Below are 13,845 nucleotides of genomic sequence, written 5' to 3'. Positions count from 1 at the left end.
TTCTTCCCCTTAACATGTGTACCCTTGTGTCAGGGACAAATGAGTCATCAGTGATATGCAAATCATCTTTTATTACAATAATCATATATTGAATACCTTTCTGCCATTTTGGCTGTAACTTTGCATTATCGTAGTCGACACTGGAGTCAAACTCCGTGTCGATATCAGTGTTTATTATTTTGGATAGTGAGCATTGTGAGACTCTGAAGGTCTCTGTGATATAGGGACAGACATGGGTAGATTTCCTGTCTGTTCTCTAATCTTTTGTGCAATAAATTCACCTTAGCACTTACACATACCCAAACAGGTGTCGGCGTTGTCGACGGAGACACCCTCTCTCACACATATTTGCTCTATCTCCTCCGTATGGGAGCCTTTTACCTCAGACATGTCGACACACACGTACCGACACACCACACACACAGGGGATGCTCTATTTGAAGACAGTTCCCCCACAAGGCCCTTTGGAGAGACAGAGAGTATGCCAGCACACACCCCAGCGCTATATGACCCAGCAATCACACAGTAACTTAGTGTTAACCCAGTAGCTGCTGTATATATTGTTTTTACGCCAAATTTATGTGCCCCCCCTCTCTTTTTCACCCTCTCTATCGTGCTTCTGCAGGGGAGAGCCTGGGGAGCTTCCTCTCAGCGGAGCTGTGGAGAGAAAATGGTGCTGGTGAGTGCTGAGGAAGAAGGCCCCGCCCCTCAGCGGCGGGCTTCTGTCCCGCAATTTTGTGTAAAAATAATGGCGGTGGCTCATGCATATTACAGTGCCCAGCTGTGTATATGCTGCTTTTTGCCAGGAGGTACTCAATTGCTGCCCAGGGCGCCCCCCCCTGCGCCCTGCACCCTACAGTGACCGGAGTGTGTGGGTTAGTGTGGGAGCAATGGCGCACAGCTGCAGTGCTGTGCGCTACCTCATATGAAGACAGGAGTCTTCTGCCGCCGATTTTGACGTCTTCTTGCTTCGACCCGCCGGCTTCTGTCTTCTGGCTCTGCGAGGGGGACGGCGGCGCAGCTCCGGGAATGGACGACCAAGGTTAGGTTCCTGTGTTCGATCCCTCTGGAGCTAATGGTGTCCAGTAGCCTAAGAAGCGCAACCTAGCCGCAGTTAGTAGGTTTGCTTCTCTCCCCTCAGTCCCACGTAGCAGAGAGTCTGTTGCCAGCAGAAGCTCTCTGAAAATAAAAAACCTAACTAAAATACTTTCTTATTAGCAAGCTCAGGAGAGCTCACTAAAATGCACCCAGCTCTGTCCGGGCACAGATTCTAACTGAGGTCTGGAGGAGGGGCATAGAGGGAGGAGCCAGTGCACACCAGTAGTACTAAATCTTTCTTAGAGTGCCCAGTCTCCTGCGGAGCCCGTCTATTCCCCATGGTCCTTACGGAGTCCCCAGCATCCACTAGGACGTTAGAGAATATAGAATTCCGAAAAAGTGGGATTCTTACTATCCTTTTCCGGCTGAGGACTGTTCTAAAAGAGAAGTTCCTCCTAAAGTAGATGCACGTCGTGCGACTTGTATGAAAATCTATTTTACCGTTACCCTCTACTTCATTGAATAATGTCACGGATAGAAGAGTAGATGGTTTCTTGAAAAACATTTTCTCTCTGTCAGGGGCTGTTGTTAAGACCAGCTATGGCTTCGGCCTGGATGGCAAAAGCAAATGGTAGAATGGGTGGAGGAATTAGATAGTGGCCTCTCCGCACCTACCAGGGAGCAGGAGTCTCATCTAGGCCATATAAAACAAGCTGTGCAATATTTGGAAGAAGCAGCAATTGATATGGGTACGATTGCTCCTAAAGCATCAGCCTTAACGGTAGCCGCTCGTAGAGCAATTTGGCTACGTACTTGGAAAGCGGATGCAGAATCCAAGAAAGCTCTGGAAGCGTTGCCTTTCACTGGTAATATTCTGTTCGGAAAGCAATTGACAGATATTCTGGAATCGGAAGCTGAATCCAAAAAGGTCAGGTTTCCTGCTAGTTAAAACCCTAAACCGAGGGGTTCAAAATTTCGGCCATTTCGATGGCAAGGTAGAGTAAAAGGAAAGGATGATTCTAACCAACCCCAGTACAATAAATCAGCTAGGGGTAGGAAGCAATGGGCCAATAGACGGCCAGCTTCCAAACAGAACAGAAGCCATCAGTTTGAGGGTGCGCCCTCCGCCTGGAGGATACCAGGGTTGGGGGCCGACTCCTTCACTTTGCACACATATGGCAGCAGTCGACGACAGATGCTTGGGTGCAGAAGGTGGTATCTCTCGGTTATGGTTTTCCTTTCAAGAAGCAGCCTCCTCAAAGGTTTTTTTGCACCAGCCCGTCTCGAATACAATCGAAGGCCAGAGCTCTGCAAGAAGCAGTTCAGAAATTGCTTCAGTCTGGGGTAATTATCCCAGTACCCCTGACACAAAGGGGACAGGGGTTTTACTCCAACCTATTTTTGATTCAGAATCCAAATGGATCATTCCGACCAATTCTCAATCTCAAGAAGTTAAACGAATACGTTTGGGTTCCAAAGTTTCACATGGAGACATTACGCTCCATAGTTTTGACCATGGAACCAGGAGATTACATGGTATCTCTGGATGTACAGGATGCTTACCTGTATGTGCCTATAGCACGGTCCCATCAGTGTTACCTCAGGTTTGCCATCCTCCAGCAACATTTTCAGTTCCAGGCTTTGCCCTTTGGGCTAGCAACAGCCCCCAGGGTATTTACCAAAATTATGGTGGTTATGGCAGCTTATCTCCGCAAGCAGGGGATAAGAATTTTCCCATACCTCGACGATATTTTAATCCTGGCTCAATCCCAGGAGTTACTCTTGGGCCATCTCCAACAGACAATAGCTTGTCTACAAAGACACGGATGGCTCATAAATTGGGAAAAGTCGACTGAGTCCATCACAATGGATGGTTCACTTGGGGGCCATAATGGATTCAAGTCTACAAAGGATAATCTTACCTGGGAAAAAGATCTCCAAGGTGCAGGTAACGATTCAGGAATTGTTGCACAGTCAGACAGTATCAGTCCATGCAGCGATGCAAGTGATGGGTCTGATGGTGTCAACATTCGACATGGTGGAATATGCACAATTCCACTCGACCCCTACAGCACCTCATTCTAACCAGATGGAATGGAAAACATCAGACAATAAAAAGACAGATGATAAAGCTTCCAGTAAACATAAAAATGTCACTAGCCTGGTGGCTACAGATGGACCATCTAGACAAGGGGAGACCCTTTTGAATAGCAGATTGGCAAGTACTGACAACGGATGCCAGTCTTCAAGGCTGAGGAGCAGTGTTCGAAAATTTTTGGTTCCTGGGAAAATGGACCACAAGGGAAAGTCGCCTGCCAATAAATCTGTTGGAAATAAGGGCCATATATATGGCTCTGGTTCAGGCAAAGGACATTCTGCAAGGAAGACCAGTCCAGATCCGTTCAGACAATGCAACAGCAGTAGCGTACCTCAACCATCAGGGAGGAACTCACAGCAAAAGATTGATGAAGGAAGTAACTCTCATACTAAGATGGGCAGAACTCCATCTTCCGGCATTGCTCGCAGTGTTTGTGCCAGGAGTGCTGAACTGGGAAGCGGACTTTCTCAGTCGACACACCATTCAGGAGACCGAAAGGGCTTTACACCTGGAAGTATTTCAAACTCTAGTAAACAGATGGGGTCTGCCAGCGATAGATCTCATGGCGTCCCATTTGAACAGCGAAGTTCCGGCATACGGGTCAAGAACAAAAGTTCCCGGGGCGATCCTTGTAGACTCACCGTCAGTGAAATGGGAATTTTATCTGGCATATCTGTTTTCTCCAATCTCCCTGTTACCCAGGGTGGTGAGGAAAATAAAGCAAGCAAAGGGAGCCATAATTCTAATAGCTGCAGCCTGGCCCAGAAGGCATTGGTACATAGATCTACTAAGGATGTCCGTGGAAGCTCCAATTCTGCTTCCTCAACGTTCAAATCTACTAATGCAGGGGCCTTGTTATCACAGCCACCTGGAACGACTGTCTTTGATGGCGTGGCTGTTGAAACCTCTATCCTAAAATCAAGAGGATTTTCACAACAGGTAATTCAAACCATGCTTAGAGCAAGAAAGCCTTCTTCAGCTCGTATTTATCATCGAATATGGCAGGCCTATATTCATCGGTGTAGTAAAAGAGGTATGGAACCAAGATCTTTTAAAGTATCCAGGATTTTGGATTTCCTCCAAGCAGGAATGGATAAGGGTTTAAAGGTGGCTGCCTTGAGAGTTCAAGTATCAGCATTAACTGTATGGTTTCAGAAAAAGATTGCTAACCTACAGGATTGTGCGTACTTTTTTTCAGGGAATGTTGCACATTCAACCACCGTTTGTTCCTCCTGAAGTACCCTGGGATTTAAATCTGGTTCTTAAAATCCTTCAGGGGACTCCGTTTGAACCACATAAGAGAGCAGATCTTAAATGGTTGCCGGCTAAAGTTCTCTTTCTACTGACGATGGTGTCAGCTAGAAGAGTGTCAGATTTAGGAGCACTGTCGTGCAAGTCTCCTTTTCTGATCTTTTATCCAGTTCTCAAAACAAAATCTGGTTATCTTCCGAAGGTGGCTCAAAGTTTCACCTGAACGAAGAAATTGTAGTCCCAGCTTTTCAGGTATCGGGACTTTCTGCGGGAGAAGCGTCGCTGGACGTAGACCGTGCATTAAGAATTTACGTAGATCGTACTAGTGCCATCAGAAAGACAGATTCTCTCTTCATTCTCTACAGATTTCACAAAAGAGGATGGCCTGCTAGTAAACAGACGCTAGCAAGATGGCTCCGAATGACTATTTCAGAAGCATATTCTCGTGCTGATCTCCCTGCTCCGGCTAATGTCTCTGCGCACTCTACACGTAGGGTAGGTCCTTCATGGGCAGCACAACAGGGTGCTTCAGCAGAACAGATATGTAAGGCAGCCACATGGTCTTCCATTAATACATTCATTAGACATTATGCCTTGGATACTTTTGCCTCTCATGACGCGGAATTCGGGCGAAAGGTTCTCCTGGCTAATCAGGAGCGTCCCCACCACTAATAATGTCTTTGGGAATCCCAATGTTATCCTGTGGAGAACCTGTGGACCCATCCGGAGAAATATACCGTTATGGTAAGAACTTACCGTTGATAACGGAATTTCTCCTATGTCCACAGGTATCCACAGGGATCCTACCCTGACGCACCTGATTTGAGGATCTTTACAATCACTAAACCTCTTCCCTCTTGTATGGAAGGGTGTGCATGTGTGTTCTAATCGCCTTAATAGGGTTCTACATAATGATCCTGCCTAAATGCTGTGAAAACAACTGATTTGATTGAGTCCGTGGGCGGGATTATATGGATGATCCCGATGCATCCTGGGAGGCCAGAAAGCTCGTGACTATTTGGTGCCATTTCCGCTGTCGCTCCGGCATATCCCAATGTTATCCTGAGGATACCTGTGGACATAGGAGAAATTCCGTTATCAACGGTAAGTTCTTACCATAACGGTATATTTCACGCCGTAGGCTGAGAATGAATTTTCCTAATTTAGGAGTAAATAACATATTGCCCGTGCAAGGCAACGTTTCCATTTTTTATTTTTTTTGATTCTGCGTCCACCTGTGTAGGCAAAGTGCTTGTCAGCCACAATGATTGATGCTGAAATCAGAGACTAACCTGGCTGACATCTATAGCAGCCATGCGCAAATACTCCGCCGTGATTAGAAAGAGTAGAAAACTCTTCGAAGGCAATATCCGACTACCAACTACGTTGCCCATGCAACTATAACATCGTTAACCCAACCCCCAACTGTATCATGCTATAGGCGGTATAAAAGGAGGGAGAACCTTGCAGGAAAGAGTAACCTGTTGGCTAAAGGCCAAACGCCTTGAAAGTAAATTGACAAGGCAGCGACCTGCACTCTTAGTGTCAATAAACATAGTCCTCCATCGAACCTAGTCTGTAATCATAGTGTATATGGCCTGTAGCAAAGCTTGAAAGTACGCTTTGATGGTTCATTAAGCGTAGTTGCAGCTGGGACCGAATAGTTAACGTATTGGAAGGTTTTGACACTGAGGAATGCACTCTTGGTGTATTATCCCCGTGAATTGTCACATACTGTGGTTCAGAGAATGGGTTAAGCGAATTAGAATAAAAGAAAAACACCCACACAGGTGCTCGCTGCGTTTTATCCAATAAAAACTCCAGTATTTGAAATAGGTTCCGTAGTATAAATCCAGAACCTTGCGCTGGCCTTTGAGCATTCTGAATAACTTCACTATGTGACTCGTGGCCTTGTGTGGGTGAAAGATATAAGGTCTGGCATTGAATCGTCAGGTTGCAACATAGTTGAAACCGTTAACCTGCGCCCAATGATGGCTACTGTTAGGAATAGAGCAAGACTTGGACTTTGGTAAACCTTTCAAAGTCCTTGACATAACATGCGCTCACTCTAGCAGCTTAGACGGTGATATATAGAGTTAGCTATAGCCGCCGTACTACTTTTCAAATGAAATCCGAGTAGATGTCCGTATGCGGAGTGGTATCCACACTGTGCTCGTGGATGCCATTAGGTAACACTCGCACAGACATTGACTAAAGTGTGTATAAACCAGAATCTGACACACAGTAAGAAATTCCTAACACCCTTGCACCCTCCAGTGGCAGAGTGTTGTAGGCTACATGAAATTCCTGGAAGAAGAACCAGGAAGTTGCTGCTAAAATGGCCCCCAGCCATGTGGCTAATTATAGAGAAGTTCAGTGCAATAAAGAAATTTGTATATACACACACACATACATTACCCACATAACCCTCTGTGCGTCTCACCACAAACATAGGCTGTACCAAGGGTGTACAAGAATGACCACGCTCCATGCACCCCTCGCGTGCCGGGAGCGGCGGCTCTGTTTGTATTCAGCTTATGTGAATTTAATATTGAGTACGCTCGCTGCACCGACAGTGCTGGGAGCTCTTACCTAGAGCAGACTCCCTACCCTTTGTGCTCTGTGAGCGGCGTGTGAGAGCGGACGGCAGTGCGCTGGAAGCAGAACTGGTATGCCCTATAGAACACGCTCCCTGCACCTGCTGTGTGCTGGGAGCGGCCGGCAGTGCGCTGGAAAAGGCATTGTTAGGCCCTATAGAACACGCTCCTTGCACCTGCTGTGTGCTGGGAGCGGCCCGCGGTACGCTGGAAGTGGCACTGCGATGCCCTATAGAACACTCTCCCTGCACCTGCTGTGTCTGGGAGCGACAGGCGCTTCTGTATGCCGGGAGCAGTGCACTGACCTTACGGCAGCTGGTGGAAGCTAACCGTATGCGGCTTCCCCGCTCTGTTCTCCCGTCGGCAGTTTTTTTTAGAAAAACACTCCCCTTTGAAATGGCCGCTCAATCCCAGACCCTCACTTCTCAGCAAGTGGGGAAGGGATTGTATGCTGCCTGGCTGACACGGCCGTGCTTCTCAGCAAGTGCCCACGTGTCAGCAATGGCTGGAGGCAGTACAATCCCGGACCCACACTTCTTAGTAAGTGGGGGAAGGGATTGCCTGTAAAATAAAAATTAAAAGGTAAAAAGTAAAATAAAATGGAGCATTGAGCCCATGATGTGCTTACCCGAGGCACATAAAAAACACGGAGGTTCTTGGGAGTATGGAGGAGGGCTACACATTTAAATATTTTAATGTGCCTTCTCTGCTAATGCACTGTCCATATCCCCAAGAGTACTCCAGTGACCCCTGGTGGATGAAATAGAAAGGATTATTAGTGCACCCCATATAGAGACTCCTTTTTTCTTCTGTTCTATTTACATTTTGTGTTACAACCAGCACATTATGTTGAGAGACCACTCACCAGTAATACCCCTTTCACAATGCACAAACAACCTGGTATTGACCCGGCATACTGCCGGGTCGACGCTGGTCGCTGTGCGTTGTGAAAGGGTCACTCCCGAATTCCCGAGTCACCTGACCTGCTAATTTAACACGCGAATAAAGAAGGGTTATTTCACAGGTTAAGTGCAGTGTGAACGGGTTGCCAGGTTGATGCGACCCGGGACCCATTGACAGTATAGGCAGAGGCAGCGTGGAGATGATCTTATCTCACAGCGCCGCCTCCGTCCCCCACCCCTGATGGCAACCCGACACGGCAAGATAGTTGAAAAGTGTCTAATGCCGGGTCACAATTTACCACTGTTTTCTACCTCTGGAATGAACACTGGGGATATTGGGCCTAATTCAGGTTGGATCACAAATCGCGATCCAACCGGAATTTCTGCGTTTGCCCTGCGGGCTCATACGCCGATATTTACTGCGGGTGACCGGCAGTAAAAGCAAAAGCCTCTGCCTGATTGGGCAGGGGCATGATCAGGGCGGTTGCGTGACGTCACACGCATCCACTCTGAACAAAAAGATGGCGGCGATCACGCTGAAACTGCAGTGCAAGCACAATTTCAGCGCTATCGCAGCAGTGGATGGGCGGTGGTCTCATGCTGGGCATCCTTGCCCTGTGACCTGCGGCCCCCAGCATGCGACAAAAGGATTGTAAATTCTGCTGTTTACCAGAATTTACAATCCTTACTGCAGGCATTCCCAACCACAGCCCACAAGGCACACTAACAGTACAGGTTATAGTGATATCCAGGCTTCAGCACAGGTGACTTAATTAGTAGCTCAGTTATTTTGATTTAACCAGCTGTGCTGCAGCCTGGATATCACTAAAATCTACACTGTTGGTGTGCCTTGAGGACCGTGGTTAGGAATGCCTGTCTTACTGAATAGGGTCCATTGTTACAACAATTTATACTGCCCAACACCCTGATGGTTGATTTACCCTGCAATAACTAAGATCTTACAGGTAGGAAATAATCATCACTCCTCTAGACTTGAGAGAGTGGTTTGTAGCAGTCATACCTTTCGTGAATACCCGTCGAGCCATCGCCAGAAAATGGAAAGTGGTGCCCAGAGTGTATGAAACAGTGAGAATGAACTGTAAAATCTGGGGAAGCATTCGAGACCTTCCCAGACTAACATTATGAACACCACAAACGTATCTTATAACACTCTGGCGATAACATTACAATTCTATCTTGAACCTGTGCAGAGAAGCGCTCCTACTTGTCCACCAGCAGAGATCTAAGCAGAACTGCATAAGCAATGGCGAAGCACTGCTGCTGTTCGAAAACCATTAATGAAAAAGTAAAGGCAACCATTAGGAAAAATAAGCCCATTCCTTGGGCACAAAAACAGAAACTGAGGTGCTTTGCCTTATGGGAGGTAGATGAGGAGTAGGCAGCACATAAAGAAGTTAAAGTTTGCTCTTGTGCTTTTGCCTTGAACAGCACTCTCTACAACCCATGGGGTTCCAGTGACCCCCAGATCATATGTTAGAGGTAATTTTCCTAAAGAATCTCTGTATAACCACAACTAAAATATGGGAACACAGTTAAACAGTTATTACATGCCGGAAATAACTGTGCTTCCCATGCTCCGCTGAATATTAAATACACACCTCTGTGGTTTGCTCTTGGAAAGCATAAAGAATTCCATCAATCAACTGTTCCTCCAATTTATGGTCAATATCTGCAGCTCCAAGATTGCCCATGATTTTCTCAATGGTTTCCATGACCATTTTTCTATACTGCTCAGCTTCATCTTTTAAGTCATCCACGATTCTAGAAATTATTTCCGCAGCTCCCACTTTATTGGCAAGTTCTACCGTGGTGTCCACCAACTGCAAGGGAGGATAATTAATGAAGTGCAGAAGACACGCACTAAAACCCCATCCATTAGAAAAAACAAAACCATATACAGTATTTAAAGAGATACATACATTGCCCACATTGATAATTTAGAATGTATACTGATGAGTACCTGTCTATAGTTTCTCCTGTCCAGAGCCATTCTGTGCTGCCAGAAGTGTTTGAAAAATGGAGGAAGAATTTCTGTTTTTATGTAATTTGCTTCCACGCCATCAGTACCACAACACTGTTTTACAACCTGCAAAAGACAAAATGATTATACCAAATAGGTATATGAGGCAATAACATCAGAAAATACACAAGTCAACTATATTTCAATAAGAGAACATCGTTTTAATTTACCTTCAAGACAATTTTCTTCATTTCCTCATCAGGGGATTGAAATTCTCTGATTAAAATCAGCATCACTTCTCTGGTATAATAGTTTGCATATTCAGCATCCATCAAAGGAATAAGATAACCAATAGCTTTTAAAAACGCAGCAAGACCCTGTTAAGTACAAAATCAAACTTAGAAATGGTTCCTTATTACTAGAAAAAAACACAAACATTTCAGTATCATACATACCTTTCCTCTGTGCTGACGAATACCTTTCCATAGAGGTTTCAGCACAGAATCAAAGGATTCAATACCATAAGGAGTTGCAGCTTCAGCTAGCGCAGCAATAGCCAATGCACTGATGGTACGAACCTTTTGCTGCTCATCAACCAATCCTAAAAATATGTACAAAATACAATAAATAGTCTTGCATTATTTACTGCAAATGAGAAAATGAAAAAATAGAACTAAAACATACATTTTCCCGTAATGCAGGGTAACACTGTCCAGTGATCAGACAATTAATAAGAGGTACCCTTCATTTATATCCCCTCTTTTTACAATGGATTGCTTGTTAATTATTGGAAGCAAGGATCAGGGTGAATTGCCTGGTGATTACACAGATCAGCAGGCAACAGTCCCTAGGTGGGCACATGGTTTGGAAGAAGGGACTCTCCTCTTCCAAAAGAGGGTACCCTTACCTTTCTAGATGCTAAAGTTGGGGAGATAGAGGTACTTAAAAAGTCCCTTTTCACATAATTTTGTATTTTTTTCTTTCCTTTACAAAAGTGACGTTGGTGCGCACTTCCTGGTCTGCATCTGCAACTGCCCAGTGTTCCCACAAGTTGTTAGGATCCGTTTATGAAAGGTCAAAAAAATTGTTATTTCAACCCCTTCCTAGGGAGGGAAAGTGGGACTAGCCCTCCAGTCTGGCTTCATACTTGGAGGATAAGCCTCACTAGCCATATGCAACAAAAGGGGTAAATGTCTATTATGCATTCTGTGTCAAAATGTCACGATTGTAAAGACAGAGCCCAGTCTAAGCTTGCCAGACAAATGAAAGCTGTGGCAGTTTGTATCACAACAGTCAAAATGTTTGGAAACCAGTGAGAAGGCAAAAAGAAACCTGCTTTATTAATTTTGAGTGTTTGAATTAAAATTTGTACTTGTTTACCAAAAGTAATTTAACATATGAAAAACACATTAAAACTAGAATCAATTGTATAATAACCTTTACAAACGTAGTATTTTCTATTTTAAATGTGTTTCCGTTTTAACTGTATAACCCGCACACACTATAGAGGAGTTTTCCACGTATACGCTAATTGACAGCCTTTCTAAATATTTGAAACTTGGTCCACAGTGGTCTGAAATCTTAGTCATTGCACTACAGTTTTCAAAATATCTAACCCATGACATCATGCAAATCAACATATCTTACCGTGTTCAATAATTTCGACCAAACTCCTCAAATGTGGCAAAATAGCACATCCCATGAGAATAGCAATTTGCTGTACAATCTTAATACCAGTATGACGAGCTTGCCATGATTTTTTACTTTTGCAAACAGCTTTCAAGAAAGGAAGCAAAGAAGGAATGCCAAGAGCAGACGCAACAACTGCAAATGCTCTGGCTGTTGTGTTACGAACATATTCATCCATGTTGTCAATATCTGGTCTCATGGTGGAAATCATTGTGGCTAAACCAGCAGCCTAAAAAATTTAATAAAATGATAAATACATTTAATATGCAAAAGAGTCAAAACAACGGAAAGCTGAATAATATTTTCCATTTTTGGAATCTGTATCCAGGTTACATTTTCATTATTTACTTTACTTTCAATATACAAACTGAATGCACAATCACCAGCTGTTAGTAAAACATTAATGATCAGGCTCCGCAAGCACAGCAACTTTTAGCTGTTCAGCTACTGGAAAGCTGTCAGAGCAGAGACTATTCTACTGGCAATACCAGTCCTTCCGAATAGCTAAAAATCTTACAAAAAAACAAAACCCACACCCCCTAAACACAAACTAAAGGTTGCTATACACTGACATGAACATATAATATAACTTTAAAAAATACTTTTCCTGAATCAACGGAAGCACATGAACCATGGGCTATAAAGCACTTATCAAAAATCTCCAATCCTGCAAAGAATTCATATTTCTAACCAAGCCCTACAAAAACAGAACACAGTGAACCAAAAGAAAACACTATTACCTCTAGTAAAAATTAATAAGGGTGGGGGAGAGGCCTGTACCCAACAAATGGGTGAAGACAGGTCAGAGTCACTGATTTGGGATAGGAGAGAGGTGAACAAAAGCACAATGGAGGCAGAAAGTATTAGGTGGTGAAAAGATGGACCTGCACATGAGGGAGAGCCATCACTGTTGCATATCTTGGTGGTACTTGTAAATATTCAAACATGAACTTTAAAGCAGAAATGCAAAAGAGATCCACGTGAACAGCAGTTGACCGATAGTCAGTTGGTTCATATCAGAATTTAACTAGATAGAAATTGAGTCAGTCATAAAACCGGGTGTTTTATCGGTATTACTGGTACTTTTTTGTTGGTACTTCAAACATGAACATCATTGTTTCATTTTAGGATACAGTACACTGGGAGGCTGGTGAAAAGTAGCACACAGTCAATTTTGCGGAAAGATCTTGCTAAATGTTGAGAATATTCGGACAACTATAATTTGCCCCACAGCATTCTACTAGACAGCCTAGCCCAGCTCCAGTCTGGCTGTGGAGAGCAGGACAAAGATAACGTGCTCAAGAGTATGGTTCGAGGATCTATGCACTGTTGTATCCAGCCCACAGCATAGATGTACTGTACTATACAATGAATGACAAGTAATAAAATACCACAAACACCCTATAATAAGACAATCATGCCCCACAATAAAAAAAAAAAAAAACCGACAGAAGATTAACTAAGTTACCAAACAGCCATCATTACTTTGAGTGCATTGATAACTGCGAGAATGCACAGTACAAGATAATAAAAAATGCATTTTTTTATTTTAAATGTCATTCCAGAAAGACACTGGAGCAACATGACTTACCTTGGCCAAGTTGGATATAATTTCTCTTCCTTCTACTCTGGCATAGTAGTCTTCATCAATCAGCAAGGGCTCAATAACCACAAGGATCTTAAAAAATAATGTAAAGTTACTTTTTCTTTTTTTTTTCAGCTAAAGTTGACATACTATGTGTAGAAAAATAAATTCTTCATTAAATACCGGTAGTGTTTCAAGTTTTATTTACACTTTTCTTTTTAACCATTTGAGTGTACAATGGAATCCAGAGGATCAGGCAGGAGTTTGGGTACTTTGATACATCTGAAATTAAGTCTATGGGTGCTATTCAAATGTTTGAGACACAGGGAATACTAATGGGCATCAAATATTGCTCCTATCAAAAGCCCACAGCACTCAACCCAGTCTAACCGAGCGCGACTTGTACGATAAGTAAAGGGTGCCAAGAATAATTGTATAGCAACAATAAGTGTCCTTTAGTTATTGCCAATGAACGAATATTTGAATAGCCCCCTACAACACCTATTTAGAGTAAGCCTGTTATTTTACCAACTCAAACCCTCATAAAAGGTGGGTGGGGGGGGTGAGGGAGGAGGGATTTTAATACCTAGCGGTAAATCCTTTTCTCGTAGTCCATAACAGATATGAAGGGGAAACTAGTACGATGGGGTATAGATGGGGTCCAGAGGAGCCAGTGCACTTAAAATTCCTTCAACTGGGTGTAC

The 13,845-nt window shown here is 43.9% G+C and overlaps 1 protein-coding gene across 2 annotated transcripts in view; it reads right to left on the bottom strand.

Moving 5' to 3' along the window:
* SF3B1 (splicing factor 3b subunit 1) overlaps positions 1 to 13,845 on the bottom strand; it is a 283,573-nt gene that overhangs the window by 104,215 nt on the left and 165,513 nt on the right. For both annotated transcript variants that reach the window (XM_063934087.1, XM_063934088.1), the window contains 6 exons: positions 13,148 to 13,234; positions 11,515 to 11,785; positions 10,323 to 10,468; positions 10,098 to 10,244; positions 9,868 to 9,993; positions 9,506 to 9,727 (listed from right to left, as the gene is read on the bottom strand). In XM_063934087.1, coding sequence (XP_063790157.1) covers positions 9,506 to 9,727; positions 9,868 to 9,993; positions 10,098 to 10,244; positions 10,323 to 10,468; positions 11,515 to 11,785; positions 13,148 to 13,234 — 999 coding nt within the window. The remainder of the gene's footprint in view (positions 1 to 9,505; positions 9,728 to 9,867; positions 9,994 to 10,097; positions 10,245 to 10,322; positions 10,469 to 11,514; positions 11,786 to 13,147; positions 13,235 to 13,845) is intronic.

The sequence above is a fragment of the Pseudophryne corroboree genome, chromosome 7, assembly GCF_028390025.1.
Source record: "Pseudophryne corroboree isolate aPseCor3 chromosome 7, aPseCor3.hap2, whole genome shotgun sequence".
In the NCBI taxonomy this organism is placed as follows: Eukaryota; Metazoa; Chordata; class Amphibia; order Anura; family Myobatrachidae; genus Pseudophryne; species Pseudophryne corroboree.
The sequence above is the reverse complement of the archived record's forward strand: the minus strand, read 5'-3'. Positions and strand labels throughout refer to the sequence as shown.